At 41.3% G+C, this 24766-nt stretch overlaps 1 protein-coding gene across 10 annotated transcripts in view; it reads left to right on the forward strand.

Annotated features, from left to right (window-relative positions):
- Positions 1–24766, forward strand: part of SHLD2 (shieldin complex subunit 2) — an 86690-nt gene that overhangs the window by 33917 nt on the left and 28007 nt on the right. For 6 of the 10 annotated variants that reach the window (XR_002734518.1, XM_023226055.1, XM_023226054.1 and 3 more), the window contains one exon: positions 22006–23538. The exons of 1 other annotated variant lie outside the window; for it this stretch is intronic. Coding sequence is in view for 7 of the 9 variants with exons in the window: in XM_023226055.1 (XP_023081823.1) it covers positions 22011–23538 (1528 nt within the window). In the remaining 2 variants the exon portion in view is untranslated. Of the gene's footprint in view, positions 1–13811; positions 14306–22005; positions 23539–24766 lie in introns of those variants that run through there. 3 more of the 10 variants (XM_023226056.1, XM_023226059.1, XM_023226061.1) reach the window with 3 other exon arrangements.

Genomic DNA, 24766 nt, shown 5'->3' on the forward strand with positions numbered 1-24766 from the left:
AACTACAGGTGTGCATGCCTCGCTAAGTTTTGCATTTTTAGTAGTTGTTGCCCAGGCTGGTGTACTGTTTCTTTTATTGATTGAGATCTATATTTACATTGCATAAAAATCTCAGTTGCATTAAGTACGTTCACATTGTTATGCAACCATCACTATTATCTAGTTCCAGAACTTTGCTCTCACCCTAATAGAGCTTGTATATATGTCCCCACCAAATCTCATGTTGAATTGTAATTCCCAGTGTTTGAGGTGGGGTCTGGTGGGAGGTGTTTGGGTCATGGGGCAGATCCCTCATGGCATGGTGTTGTCCTCGCAGTAGTGAGTTAGTTCTCACGATCTCCTTACTCCATTCACCTACTTCTCCTAAAACTTTGAAATATGCTTGGAATTGAAAGTGTTTAGTTTGGTTTGGGGATGGTTATCTAAAAGTGACATGCAGGGCTCCTGCTTTGCTCTTCCTTAGTGAATTTCCTATTTTATTACACAGTTTGCTAATACAGACGACTTGAGTTTTGTTATTTCCATGGAAAACATTATTGAATCAAAATTTAACTAGAGATGTGTAGTTCAGGGAGGGGGAGTGGTTTTATAACATGAGTCTTGGATTTTAAATGGACTTAAAGCAAAGAATAAAAATTGTTTCATTAATTATGATGTCTGAAATAGTTCATGTTTTTGTGAATAAAAATTGATACAAAGTTTAAAGTGACAGGAGTAGATATAACTAATTGTATTTACAATTTCTTGGATGTAAAATAACATTTTTGAAAACTATTATACAATGACCTCACATACAGTGACCTCACTTAATCTATGTGAGGCTATACACAGTGGCTCATGCCTGTAATCTCAGTACTTTGGGAGGCTGAGGCAGGTGATTGCTTGAGCCCAGGGGCTTAAGACCAGCCTGGGAAACATGGTGAGATCCTGTCTCTACAAAAAATACAAAAATGAGCTGGGCATGCTGAGGCGCACCTTTGGTCCCAACTACTTGGGATGCTGAGGCAGGAGGATCACTTAAGCCCAGGAGGTTGAGGCTGCAGTGAGCTGTGATCGTACCACTGCACTGCAGCCTGGGTGACAGAATGAGACCCTATCTCAAAAAAAAAAAAAGAAAAAAGTCTACGTGGAAGACACCATGTTAATTGTGTTGGGTGGTTTAGAGATGTTTCTCTTTCCTTCACTGATGACACTGTGTCTCTGCTGCTGTAGCTCACTGGTGATTATCAGCTCATCCTCTTATATTTGTTTTAACATATATTTATACACCCTTTGTAAATTTGCATAAGATAAAGTCATTGTAGTTAAAAAAAATTGTTTTTTTTTTTGAGACAGAATCTTGCTCCATTGACCAGGCTGAGTGCAATGACATCATCATTCATTAGTTAAATAAAAATAGCAGCCATCAACATTTTACCTGTTTTTTTTTTTTTGCAGTTTCTATACTACTTCTAGTTAGTACAGAAGGTTATCAACTGCAAACTTAATACTACGGCCAAAAAACCAAAATCAAAAAAGTCATTAAGACTCAATATTCAGACAATAATCTTGATTAAAACCCAATGTTTCTCAGCTGGGTGTGGTAGCTCATACCTGTAATCCCAGCACTTTGGGAGGCCAAGGTAGGAAGACTGCTTGAGCCTAGGTGTTCAAAACCAGCCTAAGTGACATAGCAAAACTCTATCCCTACAAAAAATTTTAAAAATTAGCCAGGCATGGTGGTGTGCACCTGTAGTCCCAACTACTTGGGAGGCTGGTTTGGGAGGATCACATGAGCCCAGGAGGTCAAGGCTGCAGTGAGCCATGATTGTGCCAATGCACTCCAGACTGTATGACAAAGCAAGGCTGCCTCAGAAATAAGCAACAACAAAAGAAACCAATATTCCTCTGGCTCGAATGCAGCTACCTATATTTAGATATTCCCAAAGCGAAGTTGACAAAGTTATCCAACACAATAACAGAAATTATTTTAGGTACCAAAAAAATTGCAAAAATTACTGAGAATTATTATTATTATTATTTTTGAGAAAGAGTCTCACTCTTGTAGCCCAGGCTGGAGTGCAGTGGTGTGATCTCAGCTCATTGCAACCTCTGCCTCCTGGGTTCAGGCAATTCTCCTGCCTCAGCCTCCCGAGTAGTTGGGATTACAGGCACCCATCGCCATGCCCAGCTAATTTTTGTATTTTTATTTTTATTTATTTTTTAATTTATTTTTCAAATGGAGTTTCACTCTTCTTACCCAGGCTGCAGTGCAATGGCATGTTCTCGGCTCACTGCAACCTCCACCTCTTGGGTTTAAGCAATTCTCCTTCCTCAGCCTCCCCAGTAGCTGGGATTACAGGCACCCACCACCACGCCTGGCTCATTCTTTTGTATTTTTAGTAGAGACAGGGTTTCACTCTGTTGGCCAGGCTAGTCTTGAACTCCTGACCTCAGGTGATCTGCCGCCTTGGCCTCCCAGAGTGCTCGGATTACAGACATGAGCCACCGCACCCAGCCAGTTACTGAGAATTATAAGTTAAAATTACAGAATTTAGTAGACAATGTATTTAGTGTCCACAATGATACTGGTATCTTTTTTTTTTTTTTTGAGACGGAGTCTCTCTCTGTTGCCCAGGCGGGAGTGCAGTGGCCGGATCTCAGCTCACTACAAGCCCCGCCTCCCGGGTTTACGCCATTCTCCTGCCTCAGCCTCCCAAGTAGCTGGGACTACAGGCGCCCGCCACCGCCCAGCTAGTTTTTTTTGTATTTTTTAGTAGAGACGGGGTTTCACCACGTTAGCCAGGATGGTCTCGATCTCCTGACCTTGTGAACCGCCCGTCTCGGCCTCCCAAAGTGCTGGGATTACAGGCTTGAGCCACAGCGCCCGGCCGATACTGATATCTTAAAACCTGAGTAATTCACCTAACAAAAGAAGTCCCTTAAATTTACATTACTCTAAAAAAACAATTTGATCTCTTTAATATGAATACAGATTAAAGGAATAAAGATTAATTTATCCTACAGAGCCAGAGTTCACTTCAAGCTTTAAGAAATAACTGATAATTGTCCAAACATAAAATTCAGACAGACTGACACCTTAAATGGGATATGAGTTTCATCTAGCATAAGAAATTACTCCAAAGGCATTATTTCTCTTAAGCACCCCTTCTGCTTTGAAATTCAATACTGCCAATGAAACCAATTTATTTAATTTCTTTGTAATGACTTCATAGGACAGGCACGGTGACTCACACCTGAAATCCTAACACTTCGGGAGGCTGAGGCGGGAGGATCACCTGAACCCAGGAGTTCGAGACCAGCCTGCCAACATAGTGAGACCCTGTCTCTACAAAAAATAAAAAACGAGCTGGGCATGGTGGCATGCACCTGGTAGTTTCAGCTACTCAGGAGGCTGAGGCAGGAGGATCAATTGAGCCTAGGAGGTTGAGGTTGCAGTGAGCCATGATGATGTCGTTGCACTCAGCCTAGTGCACCCAGACCATCGTTGAAGGGCTCAATGGTCCTTAAACCCTTCGATGCTGTTTTGGAAGGTTAACTTGCCAAAGGTCACATAGTTGGCAAATGACGAAGCTGAGATTAACACTAAGATCTGATTCCAGAGTAGTCTTTCTTAACTATATTGCTTTATGTGGAGTTTTGCAATTGCTATCTAGACAGAAAATCTCTAGCAAGGGAAAAAACTAATTTTTAATTAATTTTAATTTTTTAGTGTTTTGCTTCTTATATTGTTTTACTTTGTGAGCCACTGTGCCCAATTGGTTTCTTTTAAAAGACTAGTTAGCTTGTGCTTTAGGCCTCTTGGTTAATCTGAGGTATTTAATTAATATTTTTCAAATCCTGAGATTTACTGTGTCACTTCTGCAATATCTAAATTTTTCCTTCTTATTTCTATTCTCTTTCTACAGTCCTTTCTATTATATCTAATCATCAAAACATTGTTCTTATTTTCTACTGCAGTCTAATTTTTAGTGTTATGCTGTTTCCAGATGCCATTTGGATCATTTTCAAAAAAAGATGAGTAATAATTAACAAGTAATGAATATTGTTCTTTTTACCATTCATTAAGAACAATTGTAAATTGTTTTATTCTATTGTGAAGAATATCTGTAATTCCTGCTTAGAACCTGGGTTGATAGCAAGATATGAGGAAGCAGTAAGTGTGCACAAAACGATTTAGCTGGAGAAAGTATATATGATAAAGAATAATATGTTTTCTAAGGACAGAATGGAACTGATCACACAGGTTCTTTTTTTTTTAAGCTTCAAAACTTCTTATCTCCCATAAAAGTACTTTTTCTTTTATAATATGCAACAATAATTTTCTATTTAGTTAATTAGTTTTAAAGCAAGTTTAAACTTATAATTTATAAAGAATCATATTTGCTCCCTATCATTGTTTTATAGCTGGGGCTATACTGACAAATAAGAAAAATAAAATTCCTGCCCTTGTGGAGGAGACAGTTAAACAATGAGACAAATACATTTCAGATGGAAATGAGGGCAATGGAAGAAAAGTAAAGCAGGATAAAAGCATGAAGGGTGACTGGGATCTGTTCAATCTTTAGATAGTGTAATACGGGAAACTGCTTTGAAAAGGTGACTTTTGAGCAGACACCTTAATGTACTGAGGGAGTGAACCTTTCAATGTCTGGGGAAAGAATTCGGCTTCCTCTTCAGATGTACAAAATTACAAGATACTGCCATTCTTGTACTTGAAAACCTATAAAAGCCGGATAAGAAGTATGTTTTCTAAAAACCCATCGAAGAGCTGAGGATACAAGGGAACCTAAATGAACCAAACTCCAGAAATTAATCAAACTTTCATAGTAGAGAAGAGACCTATGGTTGCTCTAGGATGGAATAACCAAAGGAATAGGAATCTACCATACATGAGGGGAAAGGAGAAACCAGCCACATTTTTTTTTTTTTTTTTTTTTTTGAGATGGAGTTTTGCTCTTGTTGCCCAGGCTGGAGTGCAACGGTGCAATCTTGGCTTACCACAACCTCTGCCTCCCAGGTTCAAGCAATTCTCCTGCCTCAGCCTCCCGAGTAGCTAGGATTACAAGCGTGCGCCACCATGCCCAGCTAATTTTGTATTTTTAGTAGAGACGGGGTTTCTCCATGTTGGTTAGGCTGGTTTGGAACTCCCAACCTCAGGTGATCTGCCTGCCTCAGACTCCCAAAGTGCTGGGCTTACAGGCATGAGCCACCATGCCTGGCCACATTTTTTTAAATCAGATTTTTAATGGCCACATATGGGCTGGTATGACAGGTTAGGATCCTGAGAAGCCCTTGCAACTCTTGCACCAAAGAGCAAGTATGCGCCCACGCTCCAGCTCCTATCCACAGATGTTCACTGAATGTTCAGGAGTAGTAAGCCAAAAGCCTGGGCCAGTGACGGACTGGCATAGATACTACCTGAGGCAGTTGAACCTCTCTCAAGTATAGGGCAACCACCCTCAGAAGGCAGGATTGCTGAGAGAAATCCAGCAGAGGCACTCCAGGCTTTCAGTTCTGGAATGCTGCAGGCAGGGAAAGAGCTGGAGGTAACTCTAACCCCACACTCTGGCAGTCCATGTTTTCAGCTACCAAGGACTGGGGACAGGGCAGAAGAGGTGAGTGAAACTGCTCTAATTCATTTCAGGCCTTCACAGAATGTAAGGAAGCTGCCCTCCAGAAGGCTGACTGGGGAGGAGGAGCAGGGCTGCATGAGGGCACTTGAGCTTCAGAAAGCAAGATGTGCGACTGGAGAGCAAGGAGAATCTAGCAAACCAAACTCTAACCGTTGTGCTTAACACAGAGATGGAGCTCCTACAGTTTTTTTTTCTTTCTTTTTTAAAATATAAACTTGAATTTTTGAAATAGTTTCAGATTTAAAGAAAAATTGCCAAGATAATATAGAGAGTTCCCATAGATCCTGCCTCTAGTTTTTCCTATTTTTAACACCTTATCAGTATGGTGTATTTGTTATAATTAATGAACTAATACTGATATATTTTCATTAACTAATTATTACTGATATAATTCCATACTTTATTTCCCTAATGTTTTGGGATCCCATTTAGTTGTCACATCTCCTTAGGATCCTCTTGGCTTTGGCAATTTCTTAGACTTGAGTTTCTCATCTCTTGTTTTTGATGACTTTGACAGTTTTGAGGAGTATTGTTCAGGCATTTTGTAGAATGTCCTTCTATTGGTGTCTGTTTGGTATTTTTATCATTGTTACAGTGAGGTTTTGTATTTTGGGGACGAAGAACATGCAGGTTAAGTACAATTTTCTTTCCTTTTTTTGAGACAGTATCTCACTCTGTCACCCAGGCTGGAGTGCAGTGGTATGATGACAGCTCACTGCAGCCTTGAACTCCTGGGCTCAAGCGATCCTCCCTTCTCAGCTTCCTGAGTAGCTGGGACTACAGATGCATGCCACCACACCTGGCTATTTTTTTTTTTTTTTTTAATAGAGACGGAGTCTCACTGTATTGCCTAGGCTGGTCTTGAACTTCTGGGCTCTTGCAATCCTCCCACTTCAGCCTCCCAAGTAGTTGGGACTACAGACATGTGCCACTATGCCTGGCAGTACCATTTTCATCGCATTATATTAAGGGGACATACTGTCAATATGACTAATCAGTGTTGATACTGACCTTGATCATCTCGTTGAGGTAGTGTTTGTGTATTTCTTTTTCTTTTTTTTTTGAAATGGAGTCTCACTCTGTCGCCCAGGCTGGAGTGCAGTGGCACGATCTCTCTCGGCTCACTGCAAGCTCCGCCTCCCGGGTTCACACCTTTCTCCTGCCTCAGCCTTCTGAGTAGCTGGGACTACCGGTGCCCACCACCATGCCCGGCTAATTTTTGGTATTTTTAGTAGAGATGGGGTTTCACCATGTTAGACAGGATGGTCTCAATCTCCTGACCTCGTAATCCGCCCACCTTGGCCTCCCAAAGTGCTGGGATTACAGGTACCAGGAGCCACCGCTCCTGGCAGTGTTTGTGTATTTCTTTACTACAAAGTTACTCTTTTTTCTCCTCTGTTTACATACTGTACTCTTTGGAAGGAAGTTACACATGCGCAGCCTACACTTAAGGCATGGAGAGTTATGATACCCCTCCTCAAGGGCAAAGTGTCTATATAAATTGTTTAGATTTCTTCTGCATGGGAGATTTGTCTCTTCTTCGTTTATGTATCCATTCAATGTTTTAAACATTAGTATGGACTTATGGATATTTTATACCTTGGGTTAAAAATCTTATTATTGCTTTATTTATTTTATTGGTCAAGTTGTTCCAGCTTTGGCCACTGGGAGCTCTTTCAATTGGTATGACTTTTTGATATACCACTGTGAGTGTATGTGTGTGTACGTGTGTTTGCACTTTCTCACTTTCTGGCACTACAAGATGCTCTAGTATATTTAGAGACTAAAGCATATAGTATATGCTTTATCTAGTATATTTTTCTGTCTCAATCCTAGAATTAGCCATTTCTCCACAGAGCCTTGGTTCCTTTTACTGGAGAATGGAGAAACCAAGATCTAGGTGCTAGGTGTACATGTTGCTACTGGGGTATTGTTGCACGTAGGCCAACTCAGCTGACAGAGCCAGAAAATATATGTATTTATACTACCCTGTATATATCTACATATCTATAAATATTTCTATATGTATCCATCTGTGTCTATATTAAACTAAACATGAGTTTATATTGATGTTTTCAGTTCCAGTTGAATCACTACATGGATGATTCTAACCTCCTGCCCTTGCTTATCTGAAAACTCCTGCTCCAATAGTGAGAAATCTGTCTCCTACCGTCAGCCACCCATTTACTTAATCATTCTACTCTGGTATACATGTAAGGTACTCCCACAGTTTTAAAAATTGGTGGCTTAGCTATGAAGCACAAGCAGGTCTCTGTAATTTTACCTAGGCTCAGATCCTAGACCTGCTCAAGTAAAGGCTTGATCTCACTGCTTAAATATTTGAAGCCAGTGATTAACTGTCAAATTAAAGCTGCGTCATAGCCCACATCCAGCTCAGTTACATATTAGATTGACTCAGACTCCCTTCTAGTGTCCTGACAGAAAATGGTCATGTCTTTTTCTGGAAGTAAAATATTACTTAATTTAATAATTAATCTATTTTTATATAAAATGGTGTGTAATAAAAAGTTTACAAGACACAAGAAAAGCAAGAAAATGTGACCAAAGGTGAAGAGAAGAAATAGTCAGTAGAAGAAGATGCAGAGATGACCCAGATTTTTCAGAATTATCAGACAGGGATTTAAAGATAATTATGAAAAAAATGCTAGATGATTGAATGATAAAGGTTAACAATATGCTTGAAAAGGTGGGGATTTCTGTAGAGTGATGGAAATTATGCCAAAGAACCAAGTTGAAATTCTATTAAATAGAAATGAAAAATATACTAGCAGAGGCCAGGGAAAACAAAAAAAGGAAAGAAAAGAAAGTGAAAGGGAAGGGAGGGGAGGGAAGGGAGAAAGAAAAATATACTAGCAGAAATGAATTCATTACATGGGCTTAACAGTTTATGGACATAGCAAAAGAAAGAATCAGTGAATGTGAAGACAGATTGGAAAGAGAAAAGACAGAAAAAGTCAGGGAGGGGTAGAAAAGAGATATCAGATCTGTGGGATATCAGATGGTCTAACATATATGTAATTGGAGTTTCAGAAGGAGAGAAGAGAATGTGGCAGAAGACATATTTGAAGAGACAATGCTCAGGAACTTCTAAAACTGATGAAGTCATCAATTTGCAAATGCAAGAAGTTCAGCAAATCCCAAGGAAGTTAAATACAAAACAAAAATAAGCCAACAAATGTAAAAATCCCATATGTAGGCACATCATAATCAAACTGCTGAAAACTGAAGATGGAAGAGATCTTACAAGCAACAGGAGAGCAACAGGAGAATAAAAGACACATTAGTTATGTGAGAATGGCAACATGGGTTATGGCTAATCCATGTTTTTGAACCAGAACAAAATGGAGTCTTAGCTGAGCATGGTGGCACGTGCTTGAACCCAGAAGTTCGAGTCCAGCCTGGGTAACATAGTGAGACCCCTTCTCTATTTAAAAAAGAAAAGAAGGCCAGGTGCAGTGGCTCACACCTGTCATCTCAGAACTTTGGGAGGCTGAGGTGGGCGGATCACAAGGTCAAGAGATTGACACCATCCTGGCCAACATGGTGAAACCCCGTCTCTACTAAAAATACAAAAATTAACTGGGTGTGGTGATGCACGCCTGTAGTCCCAGCTACTCAGGAGGCTGAGACACGACAATCACTTGAACCCAGGAGGTGGAAGTTGCAGTGAGCTGAGATCACACCACTGCACTCCCACCTGGTGACAGAGTGAGACTCCATCTCAAAAAAAATGAAAGAAAAAAAAAGAAAAAATGGAACGTTGAAGATAATGAGATGATATCCATAAAGTGCTGAAAGAAAAAGAAAAAAAACCTGTTAACCTAGATTTCTATACCCAGCAGAAATAGCCTTCAAAAATAATGGCAAAATAAAGACTTTTTGGACATATCAAAAAGGGAAAGAATTTGTTTCCGGCAGACCTGGACTATCAAAAAACATTAAAACATACACATTAACAAGATGTGACCAGGTGCAGTGGCTCTCGCCTGTAATCCCAGCACTTTGGGAGGCCAAGGCGGGTGGATCACAAGGTCAGGAGATCAAGACCATCCTGGCTAGCATGTTGAAACCCTGTCTCTACTAAAAATACAAAAAAAAAAAAAAATTAGCCGGGTGTGGTGGCGGGCACCTGTAGTCCCAGCTACTTGGAAGGCTGAGGCAGGAGAATGGTGTGAACCCAGGAGACGGAGCTTGCAGTGAGCCGAGATCCTGCCACTGCACTCCAGCCTGGGCGACAGAGCAAGACTCTGTCTCAAAAAAAAAAGAAAGAAAAAAAACAAGATGTGGGTTTTACAGCATATATGTGATTATACAACCGTGAGAGAACAAAAAGGAGGAGATGGAATTATACTGTCATACATTTCTTACTCCGTGAAAGGAGACTGTAGTAACTTCAGGATGCATATGTAATCTCTAGAACAAGCACCTAAAACACAAACAGGGATACCATAGGGATTAACTACTGTGAGAATCATTCTCCTACTGTAAACAGCTAGAACACCAGACAAAAATACATGAAACAACTGTTTTCAGACATTGGACAAGAGAACAGGCAGCACGGGATAGTGATCCCTGAGATAAAGGAAATAACTGGTATGAACCGTACAGGGGTTCCTATAGGCAGTTTCCAGATTGTAGCACAGAATAGGAGAATCCAAATAGAGCCCAGGAGAGTTTGGAGAAGTCGAGGCAACTAGATTTTGTGGGGCAGAAAACTAGGATAAAAGGAACTACACAGAAATCTATAGAAGTAAGAGGATCTTTGATTGGACACTCATCTGTACATGCAAAGTGTGGAAGTCCACAATGCTGGAGAAAGTCACACTGGAAATCAGAACACTGAACAATTCCAGGAGCTCACAGAGAGCTGGGAATAGTTTATGTTTCCATTAGGCATAGTGGAGAGACTGTTTCATACATAAGACATTGGCTAGAGTCCTCATAGCGGGGTTAAATTAGCTATAGTCTAAAGCCTTTGTAAACCTACCCTAAGCTTCAAGGCAGGTTTTTGAAAGGACCAGGCTGATTCTAAGTAACTCAATTATATGCCAAAACTAAACTCTTTTAAAGAATACAGTAAAAGCCAGCACCTAACAATTAAAATATTCAGCATTAATAATATATTAATAAAAGATTACTAGGCATACAAATAAAAATCAGGAAAATGACCCATAACCAGGAGAAAAATCAATAGAAAGAGACCTAAAAATGTGGAATTATTAGAAATAATTCTGATGATTGAATTATCAGCCAAAGATGTTAATACAAGTATTATAATGACTAGTAGATGAATGATAGATAGATAAAAAGATGCCAGCTGGATGTGGTGACTCATGCCTGCAGACGTGAGGGTGGGCAGATCAGCCTGCCTAACATGGCAAAACCCTGTCTCTACTAAAAATACAAAAATTAGCTGGGCGTGGTGGGGTGTGCCTGTAATTCCAGCTTGGGAGGCTGAGGCACGAGAATTGCTTGAACCCGGGTGGCGGAGGTTACAGTAAGCTGAGAACATGCCACTGTATTCCAGTCTGGGTGACTGAGTGAGACTTTGTCTCACAAAAGACTCACAAGTAGTATCTAAAGATGGAAAATACCGAATACAATATCCAAAACTGGGGAAAAAACTTGATGTGATTAACAGCAGATTAGACACTGTGGAAGAAAAGATCATTAAATGTGAAGGTATAGCAGTAGAACTTACATTGAAGCACAAAGAGAAAAAAGTACTAGAACAAAGTTAATAGAACATCAGTAACATGTGGGACAATAGCAGGTTGCCTAATATATGTATAATTGGAATTCCAGAAAAGTGGGGAAAGGTAGAAAACAATTATTTTAGGAAATAGTGTCTGGGTGGCCGGGCAAGTGGCTCGCACTTGTAATCCTAGCACTTTGGGGGACCGAGGGGGGCAGATCATTTGAGATCAGGACACCTCAGCCTGTCCAACATGATAAAACCTCGTCTCTACTAAAAATACAAAAATTAGCTGGACTTGGTGGCATGCACCTGTAATCTCAGCTTCTCAAGAGGCTGAGACATGAGAATTGCTTGAGCCAGGGAGATGTAGGTTACAGTGAGCCAAGATCATGCCACTTCACTCCAGCCTGGGCAACAGAGTGAGAACCTATCTAGAAAAAAAAGAAAATAGTGGCTTGTCATGGTGGCCCATGCCTGTAATCCCAGCACTTTGAGAGGCTGAGGTGAGAGGATTTTTTGAGCACAGGAGTTCAAGACCAGCCTGGGCAATTTCCTTAAAAAAAAAAGAAAAAAAAGAAATAGTTACTACAAATTTTCCAAATCTGATGATAACCATGAACTCTCAGATCCAAGAAACTCAGTGAACTCTAAATAGAATAAACAAATACAATCATACCTAGATATGTGATAATAAAATTGGTGCCAGTCATGGTGGCTCATGCCTGTAATCCTAACACTTTGGGATGTTGAGGCCTGGAGTTTGAGACCAGCCTGGGCAACATAATGATACCCCTATCTCTACAAAAATTAAAAAATAGAAATATAAAAAGTTAGCCAGGCATGATGGCACTTGTCTGTAATCCCGCTTACTTGGGAGTCCGAGGTGGGAGGATTGCTTGAGCTCAGGAGGTCAAAGCTGCAGTGAGCCATAACTGTACTCAGGGTGATAAAGCATGATGGGAGATCCTGTCTCAAAACAAAACAAAACCAAAAAAAGGCCCGGCACAGTGACTCACACTTGTAATCCCTGCATTTTGGGAGGTCAAGGTAGGATGATCGCTTGAGCCCAGAAATTAGAGACAATCCTGGGCAACATAGTGAGACCCTGTCTCTCAAAATGTAAAAAGGCAGGCATGGCATGGGCCTGTAGTCTTGTCTACTCAGGTGGCTGAGGTGGGAGGATCGCTTGAGCTTGGGAGGTTGAAGTTGCAGTGAACTGTGTTTGTGCCACTGCACTCCAGCATGGGAGACGGAGCAAGATCCTTTCTCAATAATAAAAAACAAATAAACCAATGTTACAATTAGAAGAAATAAATTCTGTTTTTTTTTTTTGAGATGGAGTTTCACCCTTGTTGCCCGCACTGGAGTGCAACGGCATAGTCTTGGTTCACTGCAGCCTCCACCTCCTGGGGTTCAAGGTGATTCTTTTCCCTCAGCCTCCCAAGTAGCTGGGATTATAGGCGTATGCCTCCACACCCAGCTAATTTTTGTATTTTTAGTAGAGATGAGGTTTTACCATGTTGGCCAGGCTGATCTCGCACTCCTAACCTCAGGTGATTCATCTGCCTCGGCCTCCCAAAGTGTTGTGATTACAGGTGTGAGCCACCGCACCTGGCCAGTTCTAGTGTTCCGTTGCACAGTAGGGTGAGTACAGTTAAGAGTAAAATATTATTACAAAATAGCTGGAAGAGGGGCTTTTGAATGTTCTTCCACAAATGAGAAATGCAGGAGGTGATGGATATACTAACTGCTCTGATTGGATCATTATGCAACATGGACATGTATCAAAACATCGAATTGTGACCGGGCATGGTGGCTCACACCTGTAATCCCAGCACTTTGGGAGTCTGAGGTGGGCGGATCACCTGAGGTCAGTTCAAGACCAGCCTGGCCAACATGACGAAACTCCGTCTCTACTAAAAATACAAAAATTAGCTGGGTGTGGTGGTGCATGCCTGTAATCCCAGCTACTTGGGAGGCTGAGGTGGGAGAATTGCTTGAACCTGGGAGGCAGAGGTTGTGGTGAGCTGAGATCATGCCATCGCACTCCAGCCTGGGCAACAGAGCAAGACACCATCTCAAAAAAAAAAAATAATAATAAAATGTACCCCATAAATATGTACAATTACAATATGTCAGTTTAAAACATGAATTTTTTAAAAATTCTCTTGTACTTACCAGCTGAATAAAAAATAAATTTTTGGGCCGGGCGTGGTGGCGTGTACTTTGGGAGGGCCGAGGCGGGCGGATCACGAGTTTAGGAGATGGAGACCATCCTGGCTAACATGGTGAAATCCCACCTCTACTAAAAATACGAAAATTAGCCAGGCGTGGTGGCGTGCACCTCTAGTCCCAGCTACTTGAGGGGCTGAGGCAGGAGAATCGCTTGAACCCGGGAGGCGGAGGTTGCAATGAGCCAAGATTATGCCATTGCCCTCCAGCCTGGGCGAGAGAGTGAGACTCTGTCTCAATCAATCAATCAATCAGTCAATCAATCAATAAAAATAAATTTTTAAAAGGAGAGAAGTCTTCTTAAAAACCAGTTATTTACCCCATCATTAAGTTATAATGAACTTTCTCGTGGGAATTCTTTGATAAGGAAGCTCCTTTACGCTGAAGTTTTATTCTTTTCATACCTCTTTAGATAAGTCAGTGTTTTGGGAGCATATGTCATATGACTCAATGGCAATGTTCTAACTTGGATTCTAGCTCCACATTGTGCAAAGGCAAAAAACCAGTCAGTGTGGTGGTTAAGAACTTATGTTCTGCTGTTTGATTTCCCGCATTCCAGTCCTCCCTCCACTGCCTGCAGTCTTCCTGACGTGGGGCAAGTTCCTTTTGTAAACTCTGTGTTCTAGGGGGATAGTGGTAGAAGAAGGATGGTGATTTGAGCCAGGCAGTAGCCGGTGGAGTTGGAGAAAAGTGGTCAAACCCTGAATGAACGTTAAAGGTAGGACCAAAAGGATTTGATGAGAAATTGAAAGTAGAGCATGGGGAAAAAGAAAGATATCTGTGATGATGCCAAGGTTTTTGGCCTGGGAAACTGGGATAGCAGAGTTGTTATTTGCTGAGTATGACTTTTCACAAAGGAATGTCAGGGCGTAAGTAGCAAAGCTTTTTTTTTTTTTTTTTTTTTTTAATTTTTCCTGACCGTGTTTGTTTTGTTTTTCATCTTTCGTGGGAGGTGGGTGGAGATGAAAGCAAGCACGGGTTGGCAGGATGATTACTTGTTTTAAAGTTCAGTCCTTTTTATTTTTACTTTTTTTTTTTTTTTGAGACAGTGTCTCACTCTGTCATCCAGGCTGGAGTGCAGTGGCACAATCACGGCTCACTGTAGCCTTGACCTCCCGGGCTCAGGTGATCCTTTCACTTCAACCTCCTGAGTAGCTGAGACTATGGGCACGTGCCACCCTACCCAGCAATTTTTTATTTTCTTATTTTTTTGTAGCAACGTGGTCTCACCATGTTGCCTAGGCTGGTCTCGAACTACTGAGCTGAAGCCTCCCATCTGCCTCAGCCTCCCAAAGTAAAGTACTGTAATTACAAGCTTGAGCCACTGTGCGAGGCCAAATTCTGGCCTTTTGATGTTGCATGGTGAGGGTGGGGAGGTGAAGTGTGATATTTTAGGAATTTGAGGATTTCTTCTTCGACCTTAGGTGTGACATTGGACAAAAGACATCTGGGCTGAGACATTCTCTAGTAATGCTGGATCCAAAAAACTCTTACCCCATTGTCTCATAGCTTCATTATACAGACCTGCCAGCCATGATCCTCTTTTTTTTCCCCTTAGTTGCCAAACATGGATTCTCTGTCTTACCTCATTTGAGTCTTTCCTCAGTCTTGAGAGTCTCAAATGCCTATCATAATTTTTAGACAAAATTCAACCTTATTTCAATTAGTATTTCATTGTTATTTAAATATTTTAACAGGAAAACTGAGCAATGTTTTCCTTTACCTGTTAGTCCTGTTATAATATTTTAGATAAAATGTGTTAGAAGGCACATTCTTCATTAATAGAATATTTATTCATGAGTTTATGTGGTTCTTAACTAGGAATACCATATAGTCTATCTCCAACCCTTTGAGAAGGAAAAGAGATACTGACTAAACAGGACACCAGAAAAGCATGCCTAAACTAGGACTGTTCTGGACAAATAAGAAGGCATGTTCACCCACTTTATTCTTTTTTTTTTTTTTTTTGGTGTCGGAGTCTCGCTCTGTCGCCCAGGCTGGAGTACAGTGACGTGATCTCGGCTCACTGCAAACTCCGCCTCCTGGGTTCATGCGATTCTTCTGCCTCAGCCTCCTGAGTAGCTGGGACTACAGGCGCCTGCCACCATGCCTGTCTAATTTTTTGTGTTTTTTTGTAGAGACGGGGTTTCACCGTGTTAGCCAGGATGGTCTCGATCTCCTGACCTCGTGATCTGCCCGCCTTGACCTCCCAGCATTTAGTAATTCTTAAAAGAGTTCAGCATGACTATACACAGTACATGGGTTATCAGTACTGTGTTGTTAAGACAAATGAACTATGATAGCAAATTGAATTTGGTTCAATCAGGTCAAAGAATAAAAGGATGATTTTTTTTTTTTTTAACCACCAGCAAAGAATAGTATAATGAACCCCATGCAGCTGTCACTTAACTTCAATAATTTCAAGTTTGAGTAAGTTGCAGAGTAGGGATTTGAACCCACATCTGTCTTGTTCCAAATCCTTTCCTTTTAATTACAATCCCATGTGACTTCTTTGTCATTTGATGCTATTGAGCATCAAATTTCTTGGTGTTTTTGGTAAAATAGACATGAAAAGGCATTACTGCAGGGAGTTTTTTCCCTCCCTGGTAATAAGAGGGAAAAAGCACTCTCATAATAAGCATTTTTTTTAGTTGCAGTGTTCTGCAAAGACAAAACCTGCTGATACAGTTCATCCTGTTTTAGAAATCTTTGACCCATTCATCAGACTCTGACCACTCTAAAGATAAAGGATTATGGTTGTATTGGTCTTTCTGACTGAAGCGGCCTTCTGCAGATTGAGAAATTGTATAATTATTAACTGCGGTAATGGATATGTACTTGCAAGTTTCCTCTGATATCTTAATGAGCTTTAACCCTCTGAGTACACCTAAAACATATCCTAGAATCATTGAAATTAATCAGTTGTCCATAACTTTTCTGTCTATATAATTTGGCTGTCATAAATATTTTGTTTTCCCCTGTCCTTACCAGTCTTCATCCTCCTACTCACATACTCACAACTCCTATAAATTGGAGTATTTAGTAGCAGTAGCCTTTGGTATAAACACTTTTAAAAAATTCACTATTTTTTGAATTAGTAGGGCCACTTTCTAGTCAAGTTTTTTTTTTTTTTTTGGAGGCGGGGGGAAGGTAGAGTAACAGTTCCACACTTACAAGGGTATTTGTTTAGACCAAGCTTGTTCAACCCACAGCCCGTGGGGCTGCATGCGGTCCAGGATGGCTTTAAATGCAACCCAACATGAGTTTGTAAACTTTCTTAAAACATTATGAGTTTTTTTGAGATATTTTTGAGACAGAGTCTCGCTCTGTTGTCCAGGCTGGAGTGCAGTGGCCCGATCTTGGCTCACTGCAACCACCACCTCCTGGGTTCAAGCGATTCTTCTGCCTCAGCCTCTGGAGTAGCTGGGATTACAGGTGAGCGCCACCACTCCTAGCTAATTTTTGTATTTTTAGTAGAGATGGGGTTTTACCATGTTGACCAGGCTGGTTTCAAACTTCTGACCTCGAGTGATCTGCCTACCTCGGCCTCCCAAAGTGCTGGGATTACGAGCGTGAACCACTGTGCCCAGCCTGCGACATTTTTTTTTTTTTTTAGCTCATTAGCTGTCATTAGTGTTAACTGTATTTTATATGTGGCCCAAGACAATTCTTCTTCCACTGTGGCCCAGGGAAGCCAAAAGATTTGACACCCCTGATTTAGACAAATAAGTAAAGGTACACTGAAATAACAGTTATATATAATAACCTTGTACTGCCAGGCACAGTGGCTCATGCCTCTAATCCCAGCACTTTGGGAGGCCGAGGTGGGCGGATCACCTGAGGTTGGGAGTTCGAGACCAGCCTGACTTACATGGAGAAACCCCATCTCTACTAAAAACACAAAATTAGCTGGGCATGGTGGTGCATACCTACAATCTCAGTTACTTGGGAGGCTGAGGCAGGAGAATCGCTTGAACCCAGGAGGCAGAAGTTGTGGTGAGCTGAGATTGTGCCATTGCACTCCAGCCTGGGCAACAAGAGCGAGACTCCGTCTCAAAAAACAAAACAAAGCAAAACCTTGTGCTTTATGGAACTCGCATTCATCTCAGATATTTCTTGCCCTGGGAGATCCTGTGAACCCTCAGGACTGCTTCATGTCACCCCTTTATGCTCTACTATCTTCCCCTGCCTAGAAGGCAAGTAGGGCTTTGAATCTTGCCTTTGATTCTACTGTGATCCTGTCAAATATAGTAATGCTAGAAATATAAGTCTGAAGTTTGGGAGAGAGATTGGCTCAGTATAGATTTGTAAAGCACAGTTGGATATATGGTAGTTATATGAGTGGGATTGGATGAAACTCTCTAGAAGTGTGTGGAATGGAAAGAGGTGGCCCAAGGAGGAAGAGAGAAAAATTGGAGAGGTAGAAGAACTGCTTAGGAAAGAGTAATGTTCTAGAAACTAAGGAGAGAGTTTTACAACTGCAATGGTGAAGCACTGCGAGTTCTTATTTGGCAATTTGGACTTCATTATTGTCTTATCAGAGATAGGAAATGAAAGTCAGGAGAAAATATTAAGTGAGGACACAGAAGCAGTAAATGTCATATACGCCTTATAAACATTTTGAAGATTACCAATAACAGGGCCTGTCCCTTGTGTAAGGCAATTAGGGCAGCTTTCCTGGGCCCTATTTTGGGGTGGGGAATGACTCGGGGGCTTTATTATGTGACTTTTTTTCTGAACATTAATAAAATTCAGTTCCAAAATTTTGTGATTAACTGTAATCCTAAGAGCCTACGAAAAATGCAAATAATGGGCAGTTCCACATTGGTTGAGTTGTCCCAGGCCTCTCTGTTCTAGAGATGCTGTCCCTTCCTTTTGATCCTATAGTAGCTCCTATCACTTTTTTGTTTGTTTCTTTTATTTTTTGAGACAGAGTTACCCAGGCTGGAGTGCAGTGGTGTGATCTCAGCTCACTGCAACTTCTACCTCCTGGGTTCAAGCGATTCTTGTGCCTCAGCCTCCTGAGTAGCTGGGAGTACAGGCATATGCCACCACACCTGGCTAATTTTTGTATTTTTAGTAGAGACAGGGTTTTACCATATTGCCTAGGCTGGTCTTGAACTCCTGACCTCAGGTGGTCCACCTGCTTCAACCTCCCAAAGTCCTGAGGTTACAGGCATGAGCCAAGGCTCCTGGCCTCCTATCACTTTTTATGATTGTCAGTTTGTTTTTCCTATCAGAAATTAAGCTCCTTAAAGCTCTCTATTATTGTTTTGAATTCCCAGGGCCTAGCATAATGCCCAGCATGTAGTGTTGTGTGTGTGTTACGTGAGTGATTGAAGGAATAATCCGATACGTATCTGTCTTAAGTACAAAAGAATTCCAATATGGTGGTCTCACAGAGTCAAAAAAGCAGAATGTTTCAGGCAAGAGGGATTGATAAACAGTTTCTAATGGTAGTAAAAGTATAGAAAACTGACCTTTGGATTTGGCTTTTAGAAGGTCATTGGTTTCCATAGTGAAAACTTCTATAGCAAAATGGTTGGTGAGAAGTGGTAGAAGAAAGGAGAAATGAGATGTAAGAAACAACAAACAAGTTGGTGGGGGTGTTTTGGTTTTATTTTTAAAAGTTTGTAGCTGAATGTGACAGTATGTGCCTGTAGTCCCAGCTATTTGGGATGCTGTGGCTGGATGATAGATAGCTTGAGCCCAGGAGCTTGAGGCTGCAGTGAACCATGATTGCACATTGCACTCTAGCCTGGGTGACAAAGCGAGACCCTAACTCAAAAAATATAAAATAAAGTAATAAAATAAAATAAAATATAGAATAAAATAAAAATAAAATAAAATGAAGCTAAAGGGAAGAAACCGTTGGAGAAGAAAGCCAAAGATCTGATGGAGGAGAGTTCATTATCATGATAATGTTATGCATTTGATTTGCATATATCTATTCCCACCAACTTTTTTTTTTTTTTTTTTTTTTTTGAGGCAGAGTCTCACTCTGTCACCCAGGCTAGAGTGCTGGAGTGCAGTGGCACGATCTTGGCTCACTGCAGCCTCCTGGGTTCAAGCGATTCTCCTGCCTCAGCCTCCCTAGTAGCTGAGACTACAGGCTCGTGCCATCACACCCTGGTAATTTTTGTATTTTCAGTAGAGATGAGGTTTCACATGTTAGCCAGGCTGGTCTTGAACTCCTGACCTCAGGTGATCCGCCCACTTCAGCCTCCCAAAGTGCTGGGATTACAGGCGTGAGCCACCATGCCTGGCCCCAACCAACATTTCAAGATAATATATTTCTCCTTCCACTTGGGTTTGATATATTAATGTATTTTGAACTTGAAGGCTTTTGCTGTGCTAAATTAGGGCCCCAATGGTATGTCTAATAATGACATGCAATAGAACAGCTAATATACCAGTTATTCCTTATGAAGGTTATTCTTTCTGTGAGGATTAAATGAGGTTGGAATATGTAGTTATAGCAATAATAGTGATTCTTAATATTTTTTTAAAGAGAGGGTCTCGTCAGGCACGGTGGCTCATGCCCGTAATCCCAACACTTTGGGAGGCCAAGGCAGGTGGATCACTTGAGGTCAGGAGTTCGAGACCAGCCTGGCCAAAAATGGTGACACTCCCATCTCTACTAAAAAAACTAAAATTAGCTGGGCGTGGTGGTGGGCGGCTATAATCCCAGCTACTCGGGAGGCTGAGACGGGAAAATCGCTTGAACCTGGGTAGCGGGAGGTTGCAGTGGGCAGAGATCACTTCATTGCACTCCAGACTGGGCAGCAAGAACAAAACTCTGTCTCTAAATTAATTGATTAATTAAAGAGAGGGTCTCACTCTGTCACTCAGACTGAAGTGCAGTGGTGTGATCATGGCTCACTGCAATATCCGACTCTCAGGCTCAAGTAATCCTCCCACCTCAGCCTCCCTAGTAACTGGGACTATAGGCTTTTACCACTATGTCCAGCTAATTTTAAGAAATTTTTTAGTTTTTAAATTTTTTTGTAGAGATGGGGGTCTTATTATGTTGGCCAAGCTGGCCTCGAACTCCTGATCTCAAGCGATCCTCCCACCTCAGCCTCCCAAAGTGCTGGGATTACAGGTGTGAGTCACCATGGCTGGCCAAAAATGAGTAATTTTTTTTTTTTTTTAGATGGAGTCTTGCTTTGTCACGCAGGCTGGAGTGCAGTGGCAAGATCTTGGCTCACTGCAACTTCCTCCTCCTGGGTTCAAGCGATTCTCTTGCCTCAGACTCCCGAGTAGCTGAGGCTATAGGCATGGGCCATCACACCTGGCCAATTTTTGTATTTTTAGTAGAGATGGGGTTTCACCATCTTGGACTGCCTGGTCTTGAACTTCTGACCTCAAGTGATCCACCCCCTCGGCCTCCCAAAGTGCTGTGATTACAGGCATGGACCACTGTGCTCTGCCCAAAAATGAGTAATTTAAAGATGACTGTAATATAGTTAAACAAATGCCTCTTTTCCCATTCTTTACTAACTTGTTATTTAAATGGGGCAAGTTTTTACAACATAAGAAATAAACAGGCCAGGCGTGGTGGCTAACACCTCTAATCCCAGCACTTTGAGAGGCGGAGGAGGGCGGATCACTTGAGGTCAGGAGTTTGAGACCAGCCTGGACGACATGGTAAAACCCCGTATCTACTGAAAGTACAAAAATTAGCAGGCATGGTGGCGCAGACTGTGATCCCAGCTAATCAGGAGGCTGAAGCAGGAGAACTGGTTGAACCCAGGAGGCGGAGGTTGCAGTTAGCCTAGATGGCAACACTGCACTCCAGCCTGGGCAACAGAGCAAGACTCCATCTCAAATGAAATAAACATACTAAAAACCTATTTACCTGTTTGATGTGAGTGTACTTAGCTTTATTTCCCTCTCTTTGAGTCTTTTTTTTTTTCTTTCCAAGATGGAGTCTTGCTCTGTTGCCCAGGCTAGAGTGCAGTGACACAATCTCAGCTCACTGCAACTTCTGCCTCCTGGGTTCAAGCGATTCTTCTGCCTCAGCCTACAAGTGGCTGGGACTACAGGCATGAGCCACCACGCCCAGCTAATTTTTTGTATTTTTAGTAGAGACAGGGTTTCATGCTGTTAGCCAGGATTGTCTCAATCTCCTGACCTTGTGATCCACCCACCTCGGCCTCCCAAAAAGCCGGGATTACAGGCATGAGCCGCTGCGCCAGGCCTAAAGAGAGTCTTTAAGTGAAAAATTTTTGTGAATATTTTGATTTCTCCTTCATAATGTCTTGTGTATTTATGAATTTTATATAATTAAATGGCATATCAAAAAATCACCTATGTTGATTATGTTATATTTTCTTTTGGTACATTATTAAGTTAATATCCATATGCAAAAATATGCTGACAATATATTAATTTTGGATATTTCATTTTTATCAGAAATCATGAGTGGAGGATCTCAAGTCCACATTTTTTGGGGTGCTCCAGTTGCTCCACTGAAAATGACAGTATCACAAGACACAGCTTCTTTAATGTCTGTTGCTGACCCCTGGAAAAAAATTCAGCTTTCATGCAGTCAACATTCTTTATATCGGAAGGATGAAAAACAGCACAACAATCTTGAAAACTGTGAAGTCCCGGAATCTATTGGTTCTCCAGATCTTCTTAGTGGTCATTTCTTAACAAACTGTATGAATGGACATGTTCATGTGAAAGATGACTTTGTACATTCTGTTTCTGAAACACAGAATATAGAATCCCAGAAGATTCACTCCTCTAGACTGAGTGATGTAACTAGCTCTGATATGCAAATACGTGGATTTAAAAGCGCAGTTCTGCATTTAACTAAAGAAGAAAAGTATCAAAAGCTTCTCAGTGAAAATAAAATTATAGATGAACAGCCTAAACATCAGTCAGATATATGTGGTCAGAACTTTAACACAAATTTGTGTCAGTTAAGCCATAAGTGTGCAGCTATGTTGGATTTGGTTTGTAGTACTGAACAAATTAATATAGGGCCTGAAGTGGTACAAAGAGAGGGTGTGCCGACAGAATATCATGAAATACAAAACCAGTGTTTGGGATTATTTTCCTCGAACGCAGTATATAAGCCAAAGTCTGAAGAAGCAGTTAGGAAGGTCTCAGACCTTAAAATATCAACTGATACTGAATTTCTCAGTATAATTACCTCCAGCCAGGTTGCTTTTTTAGCTCAAAAGAAAGATAAAGGGCGGAGTCCTATAAATAAAGGGAATGCAAACATGGAGACTGAACCAAAGGCAAGTTACGGGGAGATAAGAATACCTGAAGAGAATTCGATTCAGCTTGATGATTTTACAGATGCATATGAAAGTGAACAAAACCAAGCATATTCCCTTGAACTTTTTAGTCCTGTTTGTCCTAAAACAGAAAATAGCCACATTCACATAAACTCTGATAAAGGTCTTGGAGAAAATACAGGATCTCAAGAACTTTTCAGTTCTAAAGATGAACTGCCACCAAATGAGATACGTATTGAGTTGTGTAGCTCAGGAATACTGTGTTCCCAGCTAAATACCTTCCACAAAAGTGCTACTAAGAGAAGCTGCACCTCTGAAGATAGGGTGGGCCAGTCTGAAGCTCTGTCTAGAGTCCTTCAAGTAGCTAAGAAAATGAAGTTGATTTCTAATGCAGGAGATTCTGCTGTAGAAGTGGATCAGAGGAATGTGTCTGAATTTAAGGGTATTAAAAAAACGTCATTAATAAAAAACTGTGATTCTAAAAGCCAGAAGTATAATTGTTTAGTCATGGTGCTATCTCTATGCCATGTGAAGGAAATAAACATAAAATTCGGACCAAATTCTGGCTCTAAAGTGCCTTTAGCAACAGTTACAGTAATTGATCAATCAGAAACTAAGAAGAAAGTTTTTCTGTGGAGGACTGCAGCATTTTGGGCATTTACAGTGTTTCTTGGAGATATAATTTTACTCACAGGTGAAGTCATTATGGTATAGTGGTAGCTTATTTTATAAAGCTAAGTTTTGTTTTTGCTTTTCTCCCACTTAGTCTTTGAAGACTCTGTAGTCATTTGCCTCTTCTGAGCTCAGCATAATTGATCCCTTTATCGCATCTGCATTGTTCTCCTTTCCACTGTCCACTCTCCTGCCCATTGCCACTTCTGGGTCTCTGTTCTGTCCTTCTGAGCTCTGCCCCACTTACCCCTCCTTTAATAAGCGTCCCCTAGTCAGGTGCAGTGGGTCACACTTGTAGTCCTAGCACTTTGGGAGGCTAAGGCAGGAAGATTGCTTGAGGCCAGGAATTTGAGACCAGCCTTCACAACATAGTGAGACCCCATCTCTACAAAAAATAAAATAAATTAAGTTGTGTGTGCCTGCAGTCCCAGCTACTCAGGAGGCTGACGTGGGAGGATTACTCGAGCCCAGGAGGTTGAGGCTGCAGTGAGCTTTAATTGGGCCACTGCACTCCAGTCCCAGCAACAGAGTTGGACCTTTCCACTTCTTTTTTTAGATAGAGTCTCGCTCTGTCACCCAGGCTGGAGTGCAGTGGCACAATCTCAGCTCACTGCAAGCTCCACCTCCCGGGTTCATGCCATTCTCCTGCCTCAGCCTCCCAAGTAGCTGGGACTACAGGTGCCCGCCACCACGCCTGGTTAATGTTTTGTGTCTTTTTAGTAGAGAGAGTATTTCACCGTGTTAGCCAGGATGGTCTCCATCTCCTGACCTTGTGATCCATCCGCCTCGGCCTCCCAAAGCCCTGGGATTATAGGCGTGAGCCACCGCGCCCAGCCTCTGCTTCTTTACCTAATGTCTAATAATGCTGTGCGTATTATGTTCTTACTGAGGGAACAGTTATCGATTTCTATTGCTTTATTATTAAAATTATATTAATTACACTTGGAAATATCGAAAGGAGAAAACTGGTATTATACCAACTTCATATAACGACCAGTAGAGTTCTAGAGTGTTACCTTCTAGTTATTTTCTCTGTTCTCCTTAAAATGTGTGTGCATGTGAGTATATGTCATGCATAGAAGCTCATATTTATTGGGAGCTTACTTTGTGAGACCCTGTTTTAGACTTTACGTGCATATCTCATTAAAACAAGTATATGAGGAAGGTACTGATTTTTATCCCCATTTTTCAGTTGAGGAAGCTGAAGCCCAGAGAAGTAACTTGCCCAATGTCATACATCTAGGAAGTGG

Source organism: Piliocolobus tephrosceles, chromosome 9 (genome assembly GCF_002776525.5).
Source record: "Piliocolobus tephrosceles isolate RC106 chromosome 9, ASM277652v3, whole genome shotgun sequence".
Lineage (NCBI taxonomy): Eukaryota > Metazoa > Chordata > Mammalia > Primates > Cercopithecidae > Piliocolobus > Piliocolobus tephrosceles.